Raw genomic sequence first — 24,183 nt, 5'->3', positions numbered from 1 at the left:
TGTTTCGTTTTAGGATTGCAGTGTTTTTATAAGTTATTGTTTTACATAAAGCAGTGTCATTAGTCGTTTCCAGACTTTTTGTCACGTCATTACCTCACGAAAAATGCACCTTTTTTATGATGGAAACTTGTTGCAATGAGCACATGAAATAAGTCTTAAATCCCACATCTCACACTCATTTTTCGCATTATTACAGGCCCTCTAATGAACTCCAGGAAGGCGACTTCTTGGTTGCACTTTGGTTGTTGCTCCGCGTGAAATATGGCGACCTTGATGAGGCTATAAAATGTCATGGTTGGGTGACTTTCCTCGCCGTGAATTGCCCCACATCCTTTGGGGGACCCCTGGTCTAAGATGAGGGCAGCAATGTGAAGGAAATGAAGTTAGTGAACTGAGTGGGGTCAACTGAGCAGGAAGAGTAAAGGCACTGCAGAGGAACTGCTGCTGGTTGTATTCCTGCGGGAACTGTCAGCATGAGGACAGACAGGAACATGAATGAATATCTAGAAAATCCTGAGTGGATGCTGCTGATGGCTGATTACATTACATTTTACTGAATCAAGATGAATGAATGAATCGTATGCCTTAATTAATGTTTTTTTTTGCAGAGCACAGGTGTGAAAATCAAATGTTTTCTAATTGTTTGATACTTATGATTGATGCATTATTAAACATGTGTCAATAACTACAGTGGGTGCCTAATTTCGTTGTTTGTTTTGCCGAAGAAGGGTGGAAACAAACAATTCGTTTGGAAACATAATGTTTTGACAATGATACTCTAAAGTTGTCTGACTGTTCCCAGAGCAGTTTACGGACATGTCATTTTAGCAGTTTTGTGTATGCATTTGATCACAAATCAAAACCAAAAAATGCCTATTGCATTTTTCGACGCTGTCCATTACTAAAAGACTGTATAAAGCAGATTTATGAAGCTCTTTCTCTGTCTGCTTTTCCCTTATTTCATGGTTCAGTGGCCTCTCTCGGCAGGCAAGGGGAGGTTTTCTCTCGCTGCTCATTGGTCGCGGCTCTCCCATCTCAGCAACATTTCCATTCATACACCCGGCGCTCCTTTTCAGCCCCTTTCAAAATAACTCAACTGTCATCATCATTGGAAAACGGCTTTGCCTGAACGGGACTAATTATTTAGAATTGGCTGCGGGGTGATTAGATCGAAACAGATCAAACGATCGACAGAAACACGACAGGTGAGTGAGAAAAACAACAGTTCGTGTGTGCTAAAAGTCCTGCTCAGACTTACTCTGCAGCGTAGGTGTGCGTGCATGAAACAATAAATCCACTTGTTTTATTACTATTGCTGATGCGCATTCACATTGTAAAAACAGATTGCAACACAATCGATCCGAAAAAGGGGGATGTTTAGAAATGAATCCGATAAAGAAACTGTGACATATATTACAAATACGTTTGTTATAGTGTGTCTTATCGCATCAGAGTTGTTTCCAAAGTGTTACCTTATTAAAAGTCTGCGTTAAATACCCATTTTGCAATCGAAAAAAATACACCTTTGTTCACCTCTCTTCGCAGTCAAAGGGGTTTAGTCAAAAGGCCGATGTAAAACAAAAAATGTAATGCGTATTAGCTGGAAATCAGTTGGCTTTCTTATATGATGGATAACAGCAAGGTATAGATGCTTAAAATGTAACACTAGAGGGGTCCCGGCCCACGGGGCTGTCTCGGAGCGAGGTTCACCCCGTTATTCACCAGCCCTCCTCTGCCTAATTGGCTGCAGATGCGGTATCCTATGCTCTTTTTACCGCGTAGAAATTGGATGCATTTGGGGAACTTTATGAGGCGAGCCCTGCGTTTGCCTGCAGGAGCAGAGAAGACAAAAAAAAAACATTGGTCCTCTGCAACTATTTAAATCGTGCCACGTTCATATACACCCCTTCTCCTTTCTCGGCTTATTTATCATGAGGCTGGAATTCATGAAAAAACTTTAACATGAAATTACGCAGTAAAAAGGGAGAATGTAAGTACTGTTAAACCTCTGATCGTGTGTAGGAATGTTTAAGTTCCCCTGTGTTTGTTAGCGTTTTATTTTAGTGTATTTCTTCCCTGTCAGGTATTGGCTTAAGATCACAAGTGCGCGTAATTTGCATCCACTACTAATTATACTCCACTCCAGAGTCGGTAAAAGGTTGGTGATTGTATATTTATAATGCTGGCAGGTCAGAGCACACATGCTACTGAACAGGAGAATGATGTCCCATAGGCCTTGTTAAGATAAGTTGAACTTTAGTGGTGAGTCCTGAATGCCAATATAGAGGTCCATATAGGTTTGCTTTATCACACAGTCCATATAACAAGCATTTGGGATATGCCACTGCTTTCCTAATAATTGCACAGGGAGGGAAGGGCTAAAGACACCGTCCTCCAAGTGCCCTTTCACCCTAGACTTTGTAAGCTGCACTTATTAAAGCGAAAAGTGTTTCAATATGTGGTAAGCTTTAGGGGGAAAACGTGATGGGGGTTGGGATGGGGCCCTTCTTCTTCATCTTGCTGCCCAGCTCCTATTGGGCGACTTGGAGTCATTCATCCATGTTACCAGTAGTGCATAAGTTAGTGTTGTTAATGTACGGACAGCAGGTAATTAAAACCTCCCCGTATCTAATACCTCTGACCACTTTGGAGAAAACGGAGGCCTATGAATGAATCAAAGGATGATGTGTGCAGTCAGACATACAGGGGGACGTTAAGCAAATTTGACTTTCCCTTTATTTTGGTGGAAGTGGTAACCCATGTGTCGAAGTTCACAAAACCTGCGGTAATTTGCGTGAATGTTTGCTGTCAGGTGTAGCTGATCTCTTGATGACAACGAGCAAACACTTTTCTGCGAGGTATTTTACGTTTAAAAGTGTACCAACATTTCAGATAACAATTAAACGACATGCAAATACAATTAAAACATCAGGTAAAATCGAATTTATTATTACGTTTTTTTTTAATATGTTTTTCTTTCCTCAGGACCCATTGGACACTGAACACCCTTGGGCCTGTCTGTCCAATAGACATGTTTCAAACTGTCCCTGACACGTCGTCTTACGTCAAGGTAAGACACCACCGTCTCTTCGCTCAGGTAATGTAGGAGGAACAAACTGGGGACCTTTCTTTTTTTTTGTAATGTTTTTTAGGCTGTGATATTCAAATATTTCTCCTTCTCTTGATGTGTTTCAAGTAGAATGCAATGTTTACACTGCATTTTTCCTGCTGGTTTTATATGAGACAAATAAAGACTTTCTTTATTCAAAATTACCAAGGGTGTATAAGTGGCTTTACGCAGGTGCCAGGCTTGTTGCATTTGATTGCCACCTTGCTATTTGTTTCCCTTGTAGTGGAGAATGGCTGCATGTTTACGCAGTGAAGCCACTTGTTGAAATGTGGCTCTGTTGTGGTCTATGTGGAGTGCCAAGATACATTTGATTTTTTCGATTTGAAAACATCTTAAAGTCTTAAGAATCGCTGCTGTTATGGATCATTATTATGTTTGACGTCATACATCTCTCTCTCTCTCTCTCTCTCTCTCTCTCTCTCTCTCTCTCTCTCTCTCTCTCTCTCTCTTGCTCTCTCTCTCTCTTGCTCTCTCCACCGCAGTCCTGTGAATGTAAATAAAGCAAACAGTGCACATCTGGTTTTCACATAAAACGCGGCATCGCGTCACACCGCGTAAATACCTGCAACTGCTACATATCTGAGGCACTGAAAATTAAATATGTTTCATATATCACCATGTATATAAGTCCATTAATGTCAAGTTGAACGTGCACTTTGCTCGCATTTACTAAGTTAGTTAATTTGGCCGAATGACGTTTGCTCACATCCATTTTAATAATCTTCCGAGGTTGACTGCTCGGATTGTGCCATTATAATGAGCCATTGTGCAGAGGCGAGCTGCTATGGTAATATCTTCATAATCAAGGTATTTTTCCAAGGGCGACTGTTAATGTTTTGAAGACTTATTTCCCCTTTGAATAAGGGCTCTTTTCATCCAGCCACAGCGTTTGTGCCACTGCAGAGAGGCTCCGCGTTTCTGGGCCCAGAACAATTCCTGGTGTGTTGTGAGAGCGTTGAATAGCGCAGAATGTTTGAGGAGAAAATACGCGATTAAATGAGTCTTTCTGCTCCCTTAAAAAAAGACAGGAGGCAAACAGAGACTTCACTTGACCATGGAAAGAGTTAACTTTCAATTTATCTTGCATAGCTGTTTTGATTTGCTGTGGAGATGCAGTCCGGATCATTTCTGTTTGTTCTGAATCCAATAATGTTATTTTTTTTATTCAAGGTTAGCGTGTCTTTTTCGCGTGCAAGTGCTGCACTGACTGGCTCACTCACATTCAGGGAGATATTGGTCAGAATGTGGCACGCCTCAATACGAGATTTAAAGAAATATTCCTCATTCAAGCGAATCCACGGCCCAACATTTGGTTTTGTTTGGTTAAGGCCAGGCGAGACTGGAACTCTCCAATAAAAATAAATCTCAAATTAATTATGGCCTAGAGCGAGGGGCCAGACTGTTCGTGCTTATATGTGCTGCATACTCCACTTTTTGCACTCAGTATTTTGACTCGGGCTGTCTTTTAGCTTGAGAGAAGGAATGATCAGAATACAAGTCTGCTGTCTGATAAAGAGCAAAGATAGGCTCATGTGACAGTGACTATTTTCTTTGGAATAACACTCCGCTAAAAAATGTTTCTCACAAAACTCAGTATTGGATTCTTAATTTCTCACATCGGGACTGATCAAATAATACCCATTAAGAACCTTAATCTGTAAAATATTTTATAATCTATTTTTCAAGTGTTTTCTTTTTTCTTTTTAGAAATGGTGAGGACAGCTCCACATGGATGTTGACTTGTTTTGTCAGTTTTGATGAATCTACTGATTAAAGCAACCACTTAAAGTTTGTCCCCCTTTTATATTTTCCTTTGGCCAGATTGCTTTCACACAGTACAACAAATTAAACTCCTGATACTAACTTTCTCAAAAACTGTAACCAAATTACCCTTACAGAAAATATGAGTAGATATCCCTATAGGATGAACATCGAAAGGTTGGGCCTATTAATTGAAAGGTTGCTGAACATAATCTCTGTAAAGTGTCCGCCCACCTCTGGCTGGTTCCCCTGCAGAGAGACTGAGGAGCTACTGGCTCGTGGTGTAAGGAAGAAATGTCTGGCTGTCTAGTTCCAGCGTCAAGCCAGATGTTCTGTGGTTCACTGTGTAAACCAACTTGCATCTGTTTATTGGCCTTCCAAAATGTTTGTTACCACTGTATTCATTATGGTCTTGGTAGGTCCTGGACCCCCACTGTTCCTGATAATGTTCTATGACTGGGATGGCAGGTATTTACATAGAGATTGTGTGTGAGGCAAGCTGTTGATGTTTTTTGATTAGAACATCAGACTTCCTATGGAAAATGAGGGTTTGTTTTGTTCCTTGAAGAGCATACATAGGATATAATTCTAACACCGCATTTGACTTATTTACTAAACCTAAATTAATTATACGATTATAGTTCAATGGAGGGTGAGCTTGGGTTTTTATCAATGGAACCTGGTGTCATACAAGACGCACATCCAAGTAAAAAAACAAAAATGATGTTAATATATTACTGGTCATAAAGGAGGTTTTGTAGTTCACCAATTGGGGGTGACGTCTTAAGCACCTCCTTTATTTGCCACGTTATCACTCATCTACCTAAAATAAAATAAGTATAAGACCGCAGACTTAGGAATGTATAGAAAAACAAAAAAAAAGAAACCGAAGCAGTCACTGAAGAGTTAAACAAGGTGTCTCCCTTAATTACCCGAGTCTGAACTGGCCTCAGGCAGGAGAAGCCTTGACCCTTAGTAGGATCCAGATGTGGTGGTCCCAAGGGTGGGGGCCCTCAGCCCCAACAGACCCCCAAGTCGAGAGCAGACAGGCCGGCCCTGCTGTCAGCCCAGCGAGTCTCTGTTTGGCAGAACCCCAACACTGCAAAAAGTATTCATCATATCAACTAAATCGGTTTATATTGTGAAACATCAGGCTATAAAAAATGGCAGTGTAAGGAGATACATTGACTTTGGTCCAAAGTAAAGTTATCCCCTATCAAATGTGATTTTCTTGATATGGATAAATGGCTGGTGATCTGCTAAAGCTTGTTAAAAATCAATGAAACAAATCAAATACAATCTGGGTTAGAGTGAATTTCCTTTTTATCTCTAAATCTGAGTTATGTACTACTTCTTGTATGCGTTTCATTTATTGTAAATAATATATCACTTAAATGCTATATGTGCTGTGAGGATTTCTTGCAGTGTTATTGGTCTGGTCACGTTCAGAGCTGGCTCCATGTCTAGCATCTGCACCAAAATTATGCTTGAATTGATGAGGGCAATTTCATAGGGCAGACGAAGAGGAAAGAAAATACCTATGTGGGGGTGGGGATTTTTTTTAGGGGAGTAGGGAGGGACCTTTGGATAACTATAACAAAGTCAATAACAATAATACATTTAAAACCCCGTTTACCCCTTTTTAAATGTGCCTGTGTGGAAGCAGGCTGTATTTCATCCATTCACTCCTGCGCTGAACAGCAGACGCACACGTGTAGAGCAGACCCTCAGACTGTAGTGCGGTTAGGAGCTGAATGCTTGGTTTTATTAATGGTGTCTCAGGAACACTTCACAGAGAGCTGTAACAAAAAAGACAAGGTTGCTACAAGTCCGTTCATAGGTGTCTCCTGTTTTGATTTAGAGCTCCATCAGCAGAAGGAGAGAAACATCTGTCCACAATGAAAGATAAACTTTATTTTAATGTATGACTTTCACTATGAAATATAGGGTAAAATTGAGCATATGCTGATTTAAAGAGGGATGGAGGCATGGCCAGATGTAAGTCTGATGTGTAGGCGGGAACCAAAAGGGCTCTAAAACATGGGATCACATAACTTAAGAGTGGGACAGTAAAAAGTCATTCCCCAAAACCTCAGTTAAATGTGTGCAGAAATATTTCATAACTCGGACAAAATAGTAAACCTTTCCACACCATCTGTGACACTACTGGGAAAGCAAAACACACAAGCCTATTCTACAGCAGGCTACAACAGCAATGGCTGTGCACAACGCAGGCAGTCATCCTGTAAATATTTCCGAGCAGAAAACATAACAGTGGAGCGAACACTCAATTGTTTTCCCTGCTTATCTCTCTGGGACAGTATCCTGCTTTTTTGAAGGCAGGGCTTTCGGTGACACACAGCTTCCTTCTCAACCTTCTCAACAGTGGTGACTTCACTTCCCAAATTTAGAGGAAAGAAAAAACTCAATCCGGTAAAAGTGTCTCTTTCGCTCTGCCACATACCGGGGGCTGGAATTAATTCAGGAGCGTGTCATGTTTGGGATATTGTCGGAGTCCGCTGAAAATTGCGCAAAATGGACGGAACTATTAAGGTAAGGGTGGAGAACGGGGTGTATGAGTTTGTGGGAGACTGCTTTTTTGGAGTTGCGCCTCCTTTTTTAAAGCAATGGGTTGAAATGCCCCTCTGTGTCGGTCTGTGAGCTGGGACCTCAAATCTGACGACGATGAGCGGCTTTTTTCTCTCTGTCTGAAAGCGGTAACCAGATTTCCTCCTTTTTCTTTGAAAGTATCCACTATTTTTTAATATGCTTCGTGGTTGTGAGGATACGCTACGGTTTGGATTCATAAATCAGAATATCACGCTTTGGATTTTGGGGACCAAGCGCACAATTACGCACGTCTGGGAAGGCAAAAAGGAGTGGCTATTTATATAAGACAACGTGATCATGTACTTTTATGTCTAAGTTATTCACGATTTTAGTCTGGGCAGCGGGGATTGAGCAATAGCCATGACTGGATGTACCGCTGGATACGATGTGTCGAGCTGCGCAACAGCGGTGTGGCACATCGCCCGGCTCGGTCCGAAGATCCTGTCGTGGGTCAAAAAAGTGTGATGATTTGGCATTTATACAATAAATAACACCTCTGTCTGTGTTTTTGTTGATAACTGTAACTTCTCTCTCGCCGCCACAGAGAGAGTTTTGTGAAAGTGTAGGCAAAGCTGTCATTTGGTAACTTCATACGGCAGTTTGCAACACTTAAAACCCACAAGCTTCACAATAATACCTTAGCCTGCTACTTCTAGAGTTGCACAACTATTTTAAAACGGTTTGTTGGTAGTCAAGAGAACTGGTGTATATTAACTTTTGCTACTGGCCCCCGACAGTTAAATTCCAGATGCATTATGGCTACAGCCACCAGATGTTGAATGGCAAGTCCCCGTTAGTTCATCCTGCACGCGTTCAGTATGTGTCCTCCGGTTAGCAAGTGTAAACTCACAAGAATGCAGCGTTTGCATTTAGGCTACTCGTTTTGTTACTGAAAAGTAATGCGACGTGTTTTCTCTTGGAACTCTTAAAGTAGCGGGTTTGTGGCGGCTGGGTGTGGTGTGAGCTTTGGGAGAGTGTAAACGTTGGCCAGACAAAAATGTCAGGCTGCATATAGTCACTTAAATCCCGTCATTCACCGCTCACAGAGCTGGGATTGTTTGTTTCGGGGGTGAAAGCCATGCTGCAGAAGGACATTCAAGTCTCAGCCTGGATTCCTGTAACAAAGCAAGGAGTTGTGAAAATTAATGTAATCATAATTGAATCCTTGGGTGTAAATGACTGGCTGCTAGCTGCATTCAGGCACACTAAAAAGGAAGGGCTCTCTAGCCATGAGAGCTTCCTGCTCCACACAATCTTTTCCTGACAGGTTTCCTTTTCCTCCTTAAACAAAAGACAGGAATGCCCCCCCCTCCCCTGGGTGGCTCATGTTAGATGGCTGTGTGTGTGAACGCCAAACAATCACACGTGTAGTCTGGATGTGGAGCTATTGCATATATCCAGTCTGCGTCGTGACGCATTTGGGGAGATGGACTTGGTTGATGTAAACAGAATAGAGGTGGCTCCCAGCAGGTGTCACACTCGCACAATGCTTTTAATAGGGCCTGGAGCAACTGAGCCATGATTTATTTAGTGTTTTCCTCTCTTTGTCTGTGGCACTGCAGATATGTTTATACGAAATATTGCAAAAATAGAATACAAATCGTACGTATGCTTTCAAAAAAGGACAAAATAATGTTTTATCCTCAAAAGCTGTATAGACGTTTTTGGGATCATGTTCACGAATGGTACTCAGGAGAAATTCATGATTGTCTTAGAGTAGAGAATTATCTTTGGACATTTTGAGACAGACAGAAAACTGCCTCTCACTGAATGTGTTCCATGCAGATACTGTAAGGGAAACATGGACACTGATCTGTCATCCTTTTAGCTTTCTCTACAAAAGAGTGGTGGTGTTCTATTTTTAAAAAACCCACTGCAATCTTGATAAGCACACACCACTTGCCAGTCATGGTTTCAATGGCACAGGCTGATATGTCACTGTAAATATAACGTGCAACAGTCATAATAGCTCAGTGAGGCCTTATCAGACCGTAATGAGACATTCCCTCACTCTTCTACAATTTATCATCCGCAGACTAGCTGGTGTGCTCCGCTCAGATAGCGAGCCCTGCTGCCAGGGTTCAGACTTTGATGGATCCACTGATGAAATCACTGGAAATCTAATTTTGGTGAGATAGATTAATACTCCAGAGAGTTTTATCCACCCACTAACCTGAAGAGTAGGATGTTATTGAAAAAGTAAAGTGTTTTTTTTACATGTGGCATTAACAAAGCATTTATTTTTTCTGCTTCCTTTTACTCTTGTGTCTACAAGCTGTAACACTTTGCATATCTCTACCCTTACTTTAGATACAGACAGTTGTGGGTCAGTGGCATTACAACAGAGGGCACTATAGTGCAATTACACATTGAGATAACTTGAGCAATATGCTTCAACTCTCCCTTTCTTTTATTATATTAGTTTTATCCAAACTAATTGGTTTCAAATGTTGATTGAAATTATTTTAACTTGAGGAAAAGCACCAATTTAATGGTGTAGAGTATATGCTGCACATATTATCAAGTATATTGATGATATCTTTGGACAATAATACATTAACTGAGTAAAACAGTTTAGTCATACTTATTTTTTCAGTTTGAGAACATATTTTTTATTTTAAGTAAAATCATAGTTGTTTTATTGTTGCCTTGATACTTTTTACAACCACCAAACAGACATAAGGCACAGAGGTGGTGATTATTGGATAAGGAAAAAAATGTTGTGTTTTTCAACTGAGCGTCAAAATGGACTTGGCAAAAAAACATCTCTGCCATTCATAGTCGCTGTAGTGTTTTGGCATGTGTTTACATACGGCATACAATTATAAAGTCACACCCTCAAAAATAGAGATATTTATCTTCCAAACTGGGTTGAGTAAAAAGGTTTTAACTTGCATGCAATTTCTCAGAATGGAATCAAACTGAGATCATGAGGATTTTGCTTTCATAAAAGCAACATTTCAGAGAATGCAAACGGCTAGAAATTGGAACTACTGATCAATGAATATCAAGTAGTATTTTTCCCCCTGAAGCAGATATGTGGCATTTTGGAATGAAATAATTCAGTCCTCTGGAATTAGACACGTCTCGGTCTAAGCTGTGCCATCAGATCCTATCAGATCCAGATGTGCATCAGACCCAAGCCTAATCCTTATAGCAGAAGCATATGACTGTAATGATTTCACTTGATATTCTGACTTATTGTTTTCTTTTTGATTATTGTTACCAATGATGGATGGAACAATTTTAACAAATGCTGACTCAGTATCCCCATTCTGTGCCAGTTAAAGTTGCCTGGCACCCGTCTGAACTGGTGACATTGCCCGACTTTGTTCACTGTCACAGTATTGAGTGACTTCTGGATGGTACATTTATTCCACCAAGTACAGAACCCATGCTTTACTCCCAGGACGTTACACGAGGAGCATGTTGGAAAGCACGTAATATCTTGGCCAGCCGCGAGTGTCTGCGTTTGTTTTCTTTAATAAACTTACATTGCTCCAGCTGAGCCACAGCAGAGGGGTCAGTGTATCCATGACCCCCCCTGCTTCTGTTGAGTCTTCAGCTGTGGCGGGAAGCCCAACGCTCAGAAAAGACAGACACAGCATTGCATGACAGGGGATTTTTTCGGTCCAAGTATGATAATGCTTTAAACGAAAAATGAGTACACTATCACAAATCTGGGACATTTTGTATGGAACATGTTTAATTGTCAGCCCATATAGTAAACGTGAACATTTAAGAAGCCATTATGTTGGTTTATTTGTAAACCAGTGGGTCATTATTGACTGATGATCTCAGAAAACCAGTACGGTGGTAGGTGTCTTACTCCATTGGGGGCAAGATTGAAGTCATGGTAACATCAACAGGAAGTTACAGATGGTACGTGGGCTGTGTACACAATCTACTTAGGATGCCAGACTGCGATATGACTCATAACTGCACATAATTGCTGTAAACAAAAAATACACAAGAGATTGAACATTTTACATCACAGGTTTCTGTGTACTGTCAAATGAAAGCCTGCAGTTGTATCTGTTCATGTTTGTGAGTTTATTCTTATCATATGTATTACATGAGTATATCTCCCAACTTCAGACATTTCCTTTCTTGCACGGAGTCAGATGAGAAGATTGATACCGCTGTCATATCTGTCTGTTAAATATGTTACTGCAGCCAGGAGAGAGTTAGCTTAGCTTAGCATAAAGAAGCCAACGAAAACAGCTAGCCAACTCTCTCCAAATGTAAAAGAAACCAGCTGCAAGCACCCCTTAAACTCTTTATTTAATGCATACTGTTTTTTTTTTTCTACCAGGCAACAACTTAAAAAAACTATAACACGTAAAACCAAAACACCTCAAATGTGTTGATTCACTTTTATTAGAAGTGTTAGATGTTGTTTTACGTGCTTTTATGGAGCTAGGCTAGCTGTTTTCCCCAAAGCCACATTTTTATTCTGAGCTAACTAGCTTCTGGCTGTAACCTTATATTAAAAAGACAGATTTAAGATTGGTGTTGATCTTCTAATCTAACTCTGCATTTAAGCATACAAGTCTATTTCCCAAACTATTGAAGTACTCTGTGTATATTGTTTATTTTGGATATAATCGGCTTTCATGACTAAACACATAATAATAATAATGTGCTAGTATTGTAAAATGAGTCATGAAAGACATACCAAGTATTTTTTCCTTCTACCTACAGGAGGCGCTATCAGTGGTGAGTGAAGACCAGTCCCTATTTGAGCCTCCATACGCTGCTGCTGCCCCTCTCCCCAAGACAGACATGACTGCATCTGGCACACAGGACTACGGCCAGACCCACAAAATCAACCCCTTACCCCCACAGCAGGAGTGGATCAACCAGCCGGTGCGGGTCAACGTCAAGAGAGAATATGAGCACATGAATGGATCCAGGTAGGGCATGACAACCACTTCCTGGGTCTTACATTACTTTTTGTTCAGTGAGATATGAGTTTTTATCAATCTTAAATAGACACATTGGACAGTTGTTTGTCATTAATACAGCCGCTGCTATAAATGTTATCATTTGTCATTCAACAAGCCATTTATTTTCTGCAACTAACCTTTGCTTTTTTGCCTCTAATCTTCAGTAGACTGGGCCCTGGCCTGTGTAAGGCTTATGTAACCATTGCCAAAGTCAATGACTGGAAAAGAAAACCAGCAACACCCAATTTATCTGCTGATAATATTTTTACAACTTTCTTGTATGTGTTTTTGTAGCAGGGAGTCTCCAGTGGACTGCAGTGTGGGTAAATGCAATAAGCTTGTCGGGGGTAACGAAGCATCTCAGATGAACTATGGAAACTACATGGATGAGAAGAATGCCCCTCCCCCTAACATGACCACCAATGAACGGAGAGTCATTGTACCTGCAGGTATGTTAGTATAGAAAACATGAACCCGTTGAATATGTGTCATAAAACAGTGAATCTGTATTTGCTGCGTACTTATACAGGTGCTAATTGTTCTAGCTGTTTTTCAGTGCTGCTGCTGCGTTTACAGACAGAATCCCTCCTCTGTTTGGGTATAATTTAGCCAATGTTGTAAATGTTTTACAAGTCCTATTTCTATTTAGCTGGGTTGTGGGGCATAGCATTGTTCCAATGTTTTACGTCACTCGTGGGAGCACGGCTGAATGCATGCAGGTAGTGATGTCTGTTTGTCCGCCAGACCTATATATTACTTCACTAGTTTCACAAATTTGATCTTCTATAATGTGAAACAACATCGTTTGAGAAGTAACAAGTGCAGTATAAATGTTCTGGCTTATAGAAAAGTTATTTTAACATGTAAGCTGATTAGGTTGCTAGACGTAAGCCAGAGAGCCAAACACAATGACTGTACTTTACCAAAAAATGAGCACATGTTATTAATTTCATTAAAATCGAATAGAGCCTTGGTTAATTTTCCATTGTTAAGGCTATACAAATGTAAGTGCTAAACTGATGCAAACGTCCACTCATCCATTAACCTAATAAGATCTCCACATGGAGGCCCCTACTAAACCACAAGTGGTGAGTTTGGGGTTTGGCTTCCAGATTGGCTGTGCAGTATATCAAACTTGGGTCAAATAGTACTTGCAAATGTGATTGAAAACATATTCCATAGTGTGTACAATCACAGGAAGGGATTTCAGAGCGTACTCGGTGGAAGATTATTTACCTGGAACATAATATGAGTCATCTGGCGAATCCTGTTCATGTCGATACAACAAGACAAAGAATATGTACAGCTTTCTGAGCGAGGTCTGCTACTGATACAAAATCCTACATACATTCTGTTTCCAATTTGTTCATTGCCCCCCTTCGTTTACCTCAGACAGATACGAGGCTCTCGCAACTGTCCAACAATTATTATGAGTGAATTAACATCGTCTCTCTCCTCCCTGCAGACCCCTCGTTGTGGTCACAGGATCATGTGCGCCAGTGGCTAGAGTGGGCCATCAAGGAGTACGGCCTGGTGGAGATCGACACGGCCATGTTTCAGAACACAGATGGCAAAGAGCTCTGCAAGATGGGCAAGGACGACTTTCTTCGGCTTACCACCATGTACAACGCCGAAGTGCTTCTCTCTCATCTCAATTACCTCAGGGAAAGTAAGTACACTGTGCAACAAATATATGATTAAGAGTAACAAATACGTAGATATAAGCTTATGTTACTTGAAATTTGATTGATGATAAAAAACAGAACAATTAGAAGTTCAGAAAATTGAAGACATTTAGATTTTGAGCAGTCATTTTGGTGAACTACACTCCTGTTGTACATTCTGCTGTTTGTCCTTAAGTTAACGTCAGCACTGGCATCCATCTCTGCCAAGGAATCAAGTACAAATTAACTTTCAGTGAAGACACAAGCCACTTTTCATACTTTTCTCTACTTTTGGATGAGAAGTGAGACCAAAAAACTGCCAAACCCAAGCAAATAACATGACACTTTTCTTTTTGTCACCGCACTATACTCACATTACCGTAAGACAAAACAATGAAATAGCCTTTACTGGAAACTAATTTATCCAAAAGGGCTACAAAGTATTAAGCAGAGCTGTGGAAACTAAGGGGGTTTTTCCCCCTTATCAAGATAACCATCAACTACATCCCCCACTTGACTTTGCTGCGCCTTATTCCACATGGTCCAGAGAGATGAAGCCCAGGTGCATTGCCTCAGGAATCACGCTAGGCCTGTGTGTTCAGCACAGCAAAGAAAGTTGATCTGCAATTTGCGATGGAGGCAACTACATTTGAGCTTCTAACCTTTGAAGAGTTCCTCGCTGCAATCCATGCTTCATATGTTTCGGCTGGGAAACAAAGCCAGTTTTCTGAGGCGGTATGTAAATTACATTTTGATATAATATGTAACATCTGGCAAGGCTGCCGCTTGGAATACACAGAGATGTGTAGTTGAGACATTAGGTATGTCTACTGTTTCCGATTTAAAAAAAACATATAGGAGCAGTGTGATTGTTGAAAAGCGTGTCCCTTCTTTGAAGTCTTTGCATTTTGTACTAAACATTTTAAGTGCTGGTTTTGCTGCGGCTGCACAATATCATGACACCACGCTGGGTGGAGTGACTGATGGCTCAACTATATTTAACATTACTCCCAAAAAATTGCGATGGGCCTCCGCGTGATGTAATGGGAACTGTATTTTGTGGGTGTCAACAGTTTTCTCAGCGCACAGGGTCTGGGCAGAGAGAGATGCTTGTCATGAGTATAACAGCCTCATTGTGCAGCGGGTGGATCTGTCTGACCGCCACTGGGCAGCCTCTGCAGAGCAGTTTTCATTATGGCCACGGGCTGCGCGACTTAGCCACGACTTAGGCGTGCTGCACCGCGACTCTGCCCGTCGCTGCCCTGTTTATGATTCAGACCTTGTGTGTTTTAGAGACAGAGGAGATGTCTCGGGAATTCTCTCCACTTGCCCAGTTGAAATTGCTTTGGATCAGTTCCCGACAATCAAAAAGATGAATGCTGCCGTCTCGTGCCTGGACTGACTGACCTGTTTAGGGGCCGTTCAGGGAAGCGAGCAGCGTGTATTATTGACACTGAGCGCCGAAGGGCAAGAGGAACCATGTTAGTAAATGAACGTCTAAGGGAGGCTGAGGAGGAGGAGGAGGAGGGTTGAGGCTTTATGCAGACCCTGCAGGGCTGATGATTTGGAAACTGAAGCCGCTCTCTCGTTTCCCTGCAGCACAAACAAACACAATCATAGACGACGAGTAACCCCGACCAGAGAATAGACCTCTGGCTTCACTCACAAAAGAGAGTTGGAGCTGAGCCGAGCTTCCAGAATACCGAAAAAAGGAGAGGGAAGGGAAATACTGAGCCAAGCCCTGGAAGTATTAGTGATTACAGGTCATGTGATGACTTCCTCCAACCCCAATCATTCTCTCACTAATACATTACCCCCCATTCTGATCCAACATTTTCCAAAGGGCAACTGCAATCTTTCATACACATCTGTCCGCATTATGTGTGTTTTTGGTTCTGTTTATTGAACCTCTGATTAACATTCCTCCGAGTCATTAAGCCCTGTATGTACACTCGGCACGGGGCAGGGACACACTTCCCCACCCTACAGCCATACCATAACAAAAATTCCTGCCACGTCATATGTCAGAAATATGGCTCAGACAACCGCACTGGTGCAACCGCGGGCACAATCTGAGCATCTGTCTGGCTACCCAGCTGCTTGCAGTAACAAGGGTAGTTGCCCATGCATTATTTTGGCCTCATTGTTGGTCACTTATCCAGATTTTTATAAGTAATGGCCGCCCGCACCCCAATGTGCTTTCAATTTGGGGTGCAATTTGAGAATTTGTTCAAATTAGTCTGTCAGGGAGGGACCACGGACTGTTTGCTTTATCGCACCCATGTAGGTCGGTTTGATACCACATGTGCTGGAAACGGAGCGGAGCAAAAAGAAACCTCAGACAATGAAAGACCGTATCCTCCGACGCACAGAGATGTGAGAAGAGACGGGGGAATATGAAAGGGTCGTGAGGAGGGAAAGTGCAGAGAGAGAGAGCTGACAGTGGGTTTAAAGAAAGTGGATAATGTGATATTGGATGATAGATTTTACAGTAGTATTTGAGGACATGAGCAAGATGGTGTGAGCAAGAGGAACAATTATGTGAGGTAGAATAATAAGTCAATGTGGGGGAGAAGTTTTTTTTGGAAGTGTGTGGAAACGGTTCGAGGGGTCATGATTGAGTGTCGTTGGAGAATAGCAATAGTTCTGTTTCCCAGCTGTCGCCCATGCTTGTGTGTCTGGATGGATTTACAGCGAGGGAGTCGAGACAGACAGAGAGAGAAAGAGGGAGAGTGATAAGTCTGGGCTTCTGCACTGCTGCTGCTCGCTCAAGAGTGGGGGACATTCTCGAGCCCTCAATAGTTTATACAGACCATAAACATCTGGGCTCGAAGGCTGAGTAGGGAAAAAGGAGGTCTGGAGAGCTCTTTTCTCTCTCTTTCCTCTTTCTCCCCTCACAACATTTTTATTGAGCTTCCTTTGCATTAGTTCCTTCTATTGGCAGATTATCACTGGTGCACAGGGGCTCAACAGCCTGGCTCTGCGCCCTTTACTGTTAGCAGTCTGCTGCTAGCCACCCTCACAGAGCAGTCTGTGGCGGCTCACTTGACTGCTGGGGTTCAGCCACTTAGCATTACAGGAATGTATGTACATATCGCATTAGCATAAGTGCGGGTGGATAATAAGCGGTTGCTATTCATGTAAACACTGAGATGAGCTCAGCTGTAATCGAAGCTAGCTGCTCAGAGGTGCATAATAATTATGCTCACAAAACAGTCGCCAGATTCTGTAGGAATGTTATTTTTGGGAAATTCTGCAAAAACATGGATTTCAGTCAGTGATTTTTTTAGCAGTAATCCCAACATTTATTGTTTTTAATTTCCCCCAACACACCTTTCTATCATGTAAATATTTCTGTAACTTCCTGTTGACCATATCCACTTTCAATTGGACAGGTGAGGTGAGTTAAAGAAATCAGCAGGGTTTGACTGATTACATTCATTATGCAATTTATTCTGGTTTAGGGTTGGGGTCACAATTTATTCTGGGTTAGGTTTAGGGTTGGGGTCACAATTTATTCTGGCACTTTTCTCAGCATACAAAGTTCTTAAAGGTTTGGTAACTAAAACACTTGGTAAAAATAGGGACATTTTGATATATGTGGATGCTCAAAATATTGTCAAAAACAACGTCTACCATTGGTACAAGATATGATATGAAGAATAATCTCTGTATCAATTCCACACACTTTGTTGGTGTCCACCACAACCTCCTTTTTGTTCTTTTGTCATAGCTATAACAACATAAATCTACTTCCACATTTCTTCTGATATTTTAGGAATCCAATCCTATTACATCATTTTCATGAGAGGAGGATCCCATAAACCAAGTGTTTTTATGTAGCGTTCAAGTTGAATAATTTCACAAGAAAATATGTCTGTCGGATGCCAAAATCCAGTGCCAATGCCGCTATTAGTGCTCCTTTATGTAGCAAGGTGGAAAGAAGAGTGAGACACATATGGTGTTGAGCATTTTAATCCCTTTTTTGTGCGTCATTTAAGTTTTGTCACTAAACCATACCAAACCTTCAGTAGTGGTAGCAAAAAGAAAAATTACAAATTCATTTACGTTGCTGTCTTTTGGGGATTTTATTGAAGGTTTGACATCAGTTTGGTCTCCCTTCAATTGACTGGACATGCAGCTTGTAAGGTGGTTGGAGGTGGTTTTGGTGGGCCACGTTTGGGTTAAGCCACATTTCTTGAATCATATGGTTTTGCCCAGTAAAAAGCCCCTTTGCGACCTTGGTGCTTCTCCACAGCTCAGTTGTTTATATCGCAGCACAAACTTTTTTTTTAATACCTGTTATCCGTCAGCGCTTTGCATCTTCTGTGGTGTTTTTTATGAATTCTTAAGTGTTAACTATCGGTCTGGGCTGAGAGCATCGTTTCTGTACTGTATAATAACCAAAGTTGCTGCCAAATGTTGTGTGCTGTTGCAGAAAGGCTGGAATAGATTTATATAAATACAAAACAATTCATTTAATTTTTAGGCAAATTCCTCAACACTGCTTACAAACATTGTCATTTTCACAGTTGGGAGTGTAAGCTGAGCAAACACTCATGAGTTGTTTTGAAAGGCAATGACTAAACATTTTTTATTTTGGATCAGGCGACTTGTTGAAAACATTTCTTATGCACTATGAAAGCCTGGTATGAAGGCGGGCAGTGGTAGCGTTATCAGATAGCGATAAAAGGATCCCTTTCTGTTGGCTTGAGCTTATTTTGCCGCTTTGAGGTGACAACATGCCCAAATTGGGCGACTGGTTCCCTTAGTTTGTTGACAAAGCTCAGACCACATGTATGAGGCAATGGTATCACATAGCTCCACAGAATAAACAGCAGGGGCCCCTGGTGGTCAATCACAATGCCGAGCCCTCAAAGATCTCTTTTGGTGTGCAAAAACTGGAGGACAAGGCCCTTTTGAAAGAGCCATCAGTCAAAAGAAGGAGAGAAAAGAAAATTGTTTGTGGATGTTATGTAATCTAACAGTCACTGTGCAGATGTGACTGGAGAAGGAACCATAGAGAGTGAGGGTCTTAAGGGCTGAACGCTGGCCAGTCATCCCACTGTGCTGTCAGATTACCGGGACGTGTTTGTTTTCTGAGAGAGGAAGAAGCCATCCAAATAAATAGGCGGCACAGCCAAGACTCCTTCCACCAAACTGTCAGCTGTGGTGTCTCTCTCTCTCTCCCTCGCTGACTCTCACTCTCTCTCTCGTACAGCAGCCCTGAATTTCTCTGTGGGATGGTTTTGAGGTTTTCTCAGCAATGCTGCCTGTTTGCCTGTCTGGGTCAGCCCACATATGTGGCACACAGCAGGAAAAGGGTTAACAACCCCCTCCTTCTCCCTTCTCTCCCTCTATTTTCTGTCTGTCTGAACATCTTTCTCCCCCATTCCAAAGCTTTTGGTGGCTCGCTTGCCCCCGTGCGCTTACACTCTGCGTGTGGAATTATTTTTGTACGGGGAGCTGCATTTGATTGCTGTGCAGGGACCCTGCCTCATACAATGGCTCCCCTGTTCTGAGGCCCCCAGGTTTCTAAACTAGACCCAGAGCCTTGGGGGTGCCATGGAGTAGCTAGAGCTCAGAGGGGTGGGGTGTTGGGAGGTTAGAATACATTTGTGGAGCCCCCCCCCCCCAGCCACCCCCTAAAAAAACAGACCCCTAGTCTGCCATCATGGGCCCCTTCATCCCCCCAACTTTACCGCCAGCAGCACAGCGAGTTAAGTAGGGATCCTGGATTACATTTTAAGAAAAAGCACATCATAAATTCATTTTTGCCCCCATTCAGAAAAGGTATCTTCCTTACTCAGCAGCTCTGTAGCCGTCTTGGTGCTAAATCTTAACACTGCCCATGCAGTAGCTGCTCTTGTGTTTTCTCTGTGCATTTTTGGCTCTGTTTTTCCACTCGCTGATTTATGCCTGGGGGCAGCTAAAATTAAGAGAGCATTTTGGTGCCGCCCAGGGTGCCTGTGTAAGTGGAGGAATGCAGTGCAGAGTTCTGCTCCATAAGGTGAAATGAATAGGCAGCCATATGCAGACTGTTGCCTCTCTCACTTTATTATTCAGGAATCAGGTTTGCAGTTAAAATGCTGACAGGCTTTGGGGTTTTTCCTACAGTTAAAGGAGTGACTGTCTGCTGGATTTTCTCTTTTGGGACTGGGTTTATGTGTCATAAATTATTTTCTCTCTGACAAAACAGACATACAGGTACACAATTTAACTATGCAGTAATTGAGCTGAGCCTTGTACTGCCACCTGCTGGCTTTTGTTATACCTTTCAAACTTGTTGTCACACTTCAAGATAGGGTACACCAGGGTAATTACATTTTTACCTTACCTTATTTATCAGAAGAATATACAAATTCACATCTCAAATTACTCATTACTTAAACCAAAAACGAATGAAATTATACGTTTATTTCTGAACCTTAATATTAATTTAAACTGTGTACTGTTAATCACTGCTGCATGCTTCCTGTATTTGACTAAATATTGTTTTGTCTTACTATGCTCTCTTTTATCTCACTTTATTACAGGTAGCTCATCATTATCCTACAATACGCCATCTCACACAGACCCTTCCCCACGTCTGGCTGCCAAAGAGGGTAGGGACTACTATTTTTTATAATCTTGCTTTATTGTAATATATGTCCGTGTGTGTGTAGTATTTGGGCTGATGAGATAGTTGTATATCAATCACAGTGAGAATAGTCTTCTAGCTAAAGTTAAAGAGAATAATGTGAGCTGAGCTGTGTGATTTTATATTTGATGTATCTCTCTGTACAGCACTTTGGTCTGGAGGTTTTAAAGTGCTATATAAATAAAGTTGGATTGGATAAAAAAGAGAGAGAAACAAAGGGCTTAAACCATGAATTCATAGTGTTAAAAGAAATGATACGTGTCAGCTTCATACAAACAGAAACATACACAGCGCCCACTTGAGAATAGAGACCCTTCACACGGATCCAAAGCACATGCATTTGCTGATTTCCACAAACAAAGCTGTGCGCAGGTGCTCCTTTTGTGTTGTTGAAATAATACGAGCCAAGCTGCCACTGCAGACCGTGCTATTCACGGCTACCTGGATGGTGTGACAATACGTAGTGGCTCATAGAGACCGTGTCAGGATAAAGGCATATTAACAAAAGTGGGCTGATGAGTTCAGTCTACAGCAGCAGGGGTGAGGACAGACGGTGAATGTGGCAATTATCCGAGAGAAGGCGTGTGAATGACAGAGTGTGAATGATGTTTGTTAGAGAGACGGGCATCAGGGACAGGTGCTGGAGCAAGTGTTCATAAGGTACACATGGCGGGAGATCTGATTGGTTGCTTCAGACCGGGCTCGAGTGAAAAGGAGTGTGTGTTTCACTACTTTTATTACGGCTGTGTGTATAAGTGTATTAATGCCAGAAGGGATGACAGTAGGTAAAAGGGAGAGTAATCAGATTTAGAATGAGAATCAGGTTTTTACATGAACACAATAAGAGGAATTAATTTGTAAAAAATAAATAAATATATAAATAGTTAAAAGCTTTAAAAAAAAATATATATATATATATATATATATATATATAAAGTATGAATATACAAAAAGAAAGTAGAATAAGATTATGCCAATTTTACTCTGCAATAAAAAAACGTTTTTGACATTAGTGTTTGTAACTGTTCAAATTGACACTTCTTTCTCTAAAGGAACATTGCGTTAAACAAATATGATTTTTAGGAGTGAACATAAAAGTAAAGGACACATTAATATGGACTTTTTGTTACGTGAGCTGCTTGGTGATTGTTTTTCCCAAGTTTCTTATGACCAAAAATGAAATGTGTTAAGCAATGCAGCAGTCAAATGAGAGCTATGGCAGTGTAGGTAATTTAGCACCAGTAAAATCATTCTTTCACAAGCCAAGCTGAGTTTCTCAGAACAACGCCCACAGCAGCGCTGAATGATTGTCTCTTTCCTTCGGATACCTTTTCACTCTACAAACATTATTTTGTGCTGACACCATACCAGCTAGACGAAGGGTACAGAGCGTATCTGTAAAAAAAAAAAAAGAAAGAAAATCTACGCATCCTTTACATCAGCTATATGGTGTCACCACTAGAGACGGGAGACAGGACTGCAATAACAGCGATAGGCTCGCTGGCAGGATGAGGGGCCCTATCAAGGCAGCAGGAGAGGAAACACTAAGTCTGATAAGTGTCCGAGAATGCCCTCTGCCGCTCTCTATCTGCCCCGGTGGTGAGCGTTAGCAGGCTTGTTCTCGCCCGGCTTCAGTACCAATAGTCCAATGGGCAGGCCCGATAAGATTCTACTCAGTCACCCCCTGACCCCGGTCTTCCTGGTTCTCAGCGCCAGGTATTTGGACTGGCAGGAATACAGGGTCACTCCCTTCAACAGCATTTCCCTTTCACAAGAGGTGACTTCTATTACGGGCTCCTGAAACCCTGACTTTGGCTCCGGTTGTGTCCCGTGATCGTGGACAATAAACTGTTTCTAACAGAGGAAAGTTTCAAACAGAGTGACTTTTCAAGAATTTGGAAGTATTTGTATCAGATTTTTAACCATCCAATTTAAACATTTATCATTTGTTTTAATGTATTTGGTTTCATCCGGAAATTCTGCAACTTAATAACCACATTAATGTTACTTTCACGCAACATTACTGTAAGGAAATACATCAAAATTGGAGTTAGGAGTTGGTGACTCAACAATCAAAGAAACCTTCCTACTGTACAAGGGAAGCCTTTATCAAAATGTTCTCAGATCAGCTTTGCCAGATGTTCCAGTTCATATTGCCTTTCGAGAACAGTCAAATACCACAGCGGCTCTTTGGGGTAGAGTAAGCACGAGCATGCAGCAGGAGACAACCCTTAATCTGCTCCAGACTCTGTGGTGTAAAATGCAATGTTATGAATAAAAGAGAGCATATAAAACACGGAATGCAGCAGCTATGAAAGGGTGTGTGTGTCCGTATGCGTGTGTGAGTCTCTCTGTGTGTGTGTGTGTGTGTGTGTGTGTGTGACTCTCAGTTTGTACCTTAGGTATTTTACTACTATGTGCCTGTGGATAAGTGCGTGTGTGGCTCTCAGTGTGTACCTTAAGTTTTCAAGCACTATATGAATAAGTTGTTGTATGTGTGTGGGTGGTGGGTTTCTGTATTTATCACTATGTGTTACAGCATGTGTTCCAGTGTGTATCTGTGTTGTTTGTGGTATTGTCTGGCTGTTATGAAACAGATTTTTCCCAGAGTCTTTGTACCGTTTTCATGTTCTAGCTTCTGCTTTTGTCGCTGCTTTGAAATGTATGAATTTTATAATTTGCAGCAAGGCCACTCACATTCTCCGCTGCTTCTCACTGAAATAGGAAAGATGATGATTCACCTCTGTGAATGCATTTATTCTGCTGCCAAGCCAAATTGGCAATACAACTTGAAGAGGGACATTATGTGTACAAGCTGTCCTTCTCTTATGACTTTTAATTAGCTTTCCTGGGCTTTAAATTCAAAGAAAGATGCAGTTTTCTTTTGAATATGAAAACAATACTACTTCAAATGTTGCCCCTAACTTAGAGAATAGGTTTTGTGCAGCAGTGTGGCATCTTTTGACGTTGGTGCTTCTCTGTTCTGATGCACCAACTGAACGCCTGTCCTCTGCCATCATTCCTTCCTCTTATGACTTCTTCCTCGTACAGATGGCTTTTACTGCACCTGTATTATTGGTATTAAAAAAAAAAGAGTGGCTCTTCTGGGTCCCTCTCCCTGGCTCAGACTCCAGGTTAAAAGCAGTCTACCACTAGACAATCTACCCGTCTTCTATGTCTCAGTCCGTCTCACCCTCTTTGCTCAGTTCTCCTTTATCTCCTTCTCTTGTCTCCCGCCGTCTTTCTCTCTATGTCTCTCCCCCTCTCTCTGCCTCTCTCTCGCCCTCTGTCTAGCGCTCAGGCCTTGTTTTGACTAACTGGTCCTGCAGCCGAAGTCTCCCAGGAGCATGCACCACACCCCAGACCAGAGTGGAAACTGGCTCAAGTCGCTGTCAGAGCGAGGCCTGGAAAAATGAAGGAGAAAGGGGT

General features: G+C 41.7%; 1 protein-coding gene across 7 annotated transcripts in view; it reads left to right on the top strand.

The window, feature by feature from the left end:
* Positions 1 to 1,028: 1,028 nt before the first annotated feature.
* fli1 (Fli-1 proto-oncogene, ETS transcription factor) overlaps positions 1,029 to 24,183 on the top strand; it is a 29,889-nt gene continuing 6,734 nt past the window's right edge. The window contains exons 1-6 of one of the 7 annotated variants that reach the window (XM_034114746.1): positions 1,029 to 1,205; positions 2,986 to 3,097; positions 12,206 to 12,417; positions 12,745 to 12,899; positions 13,916 to 14,119; positions 20,651 to 20,719. In XM_034114746.1, coding sequence (XP_033970637.1) covers positions 3,032 to 3,097; positions 12,206 to 12,417; positions 12,745 to 12,899; positions 13,916 to 14,119; positions 20,651 to 20,719 — 706 coding nt within the window. In that variant the 5' untranslated portion in view covers positions 1,029 to 1,205; positions 2,986 to 3,031. The other 6 variants (XM_034114747.1, XM_034114745.1, XM_034114744.1 and 3 more) reach the window with 6 other exon arrangements.

The sequence above is a fragment of the Trematomus bernacchii genome, unplaced genomic scaffold (genome assembly GCF_902827165.1).
Source record: "Trematomus bernacchii unplaced genomic scaffold, fTreBer1.1, whole genome shotgun sequence".
In the NCBI taxonomy this organism is placed as follows: Eukaryota; Metazoa; Chordata; class Actinopteri; order Perciformes; family Nototheniidae; genus Trematomus; species Trematomus bernacchii.
Note: the sequence above shows the minus strand (reverse complement) of the source record. Positions and strands in the feature narration are given on the sequence as shown.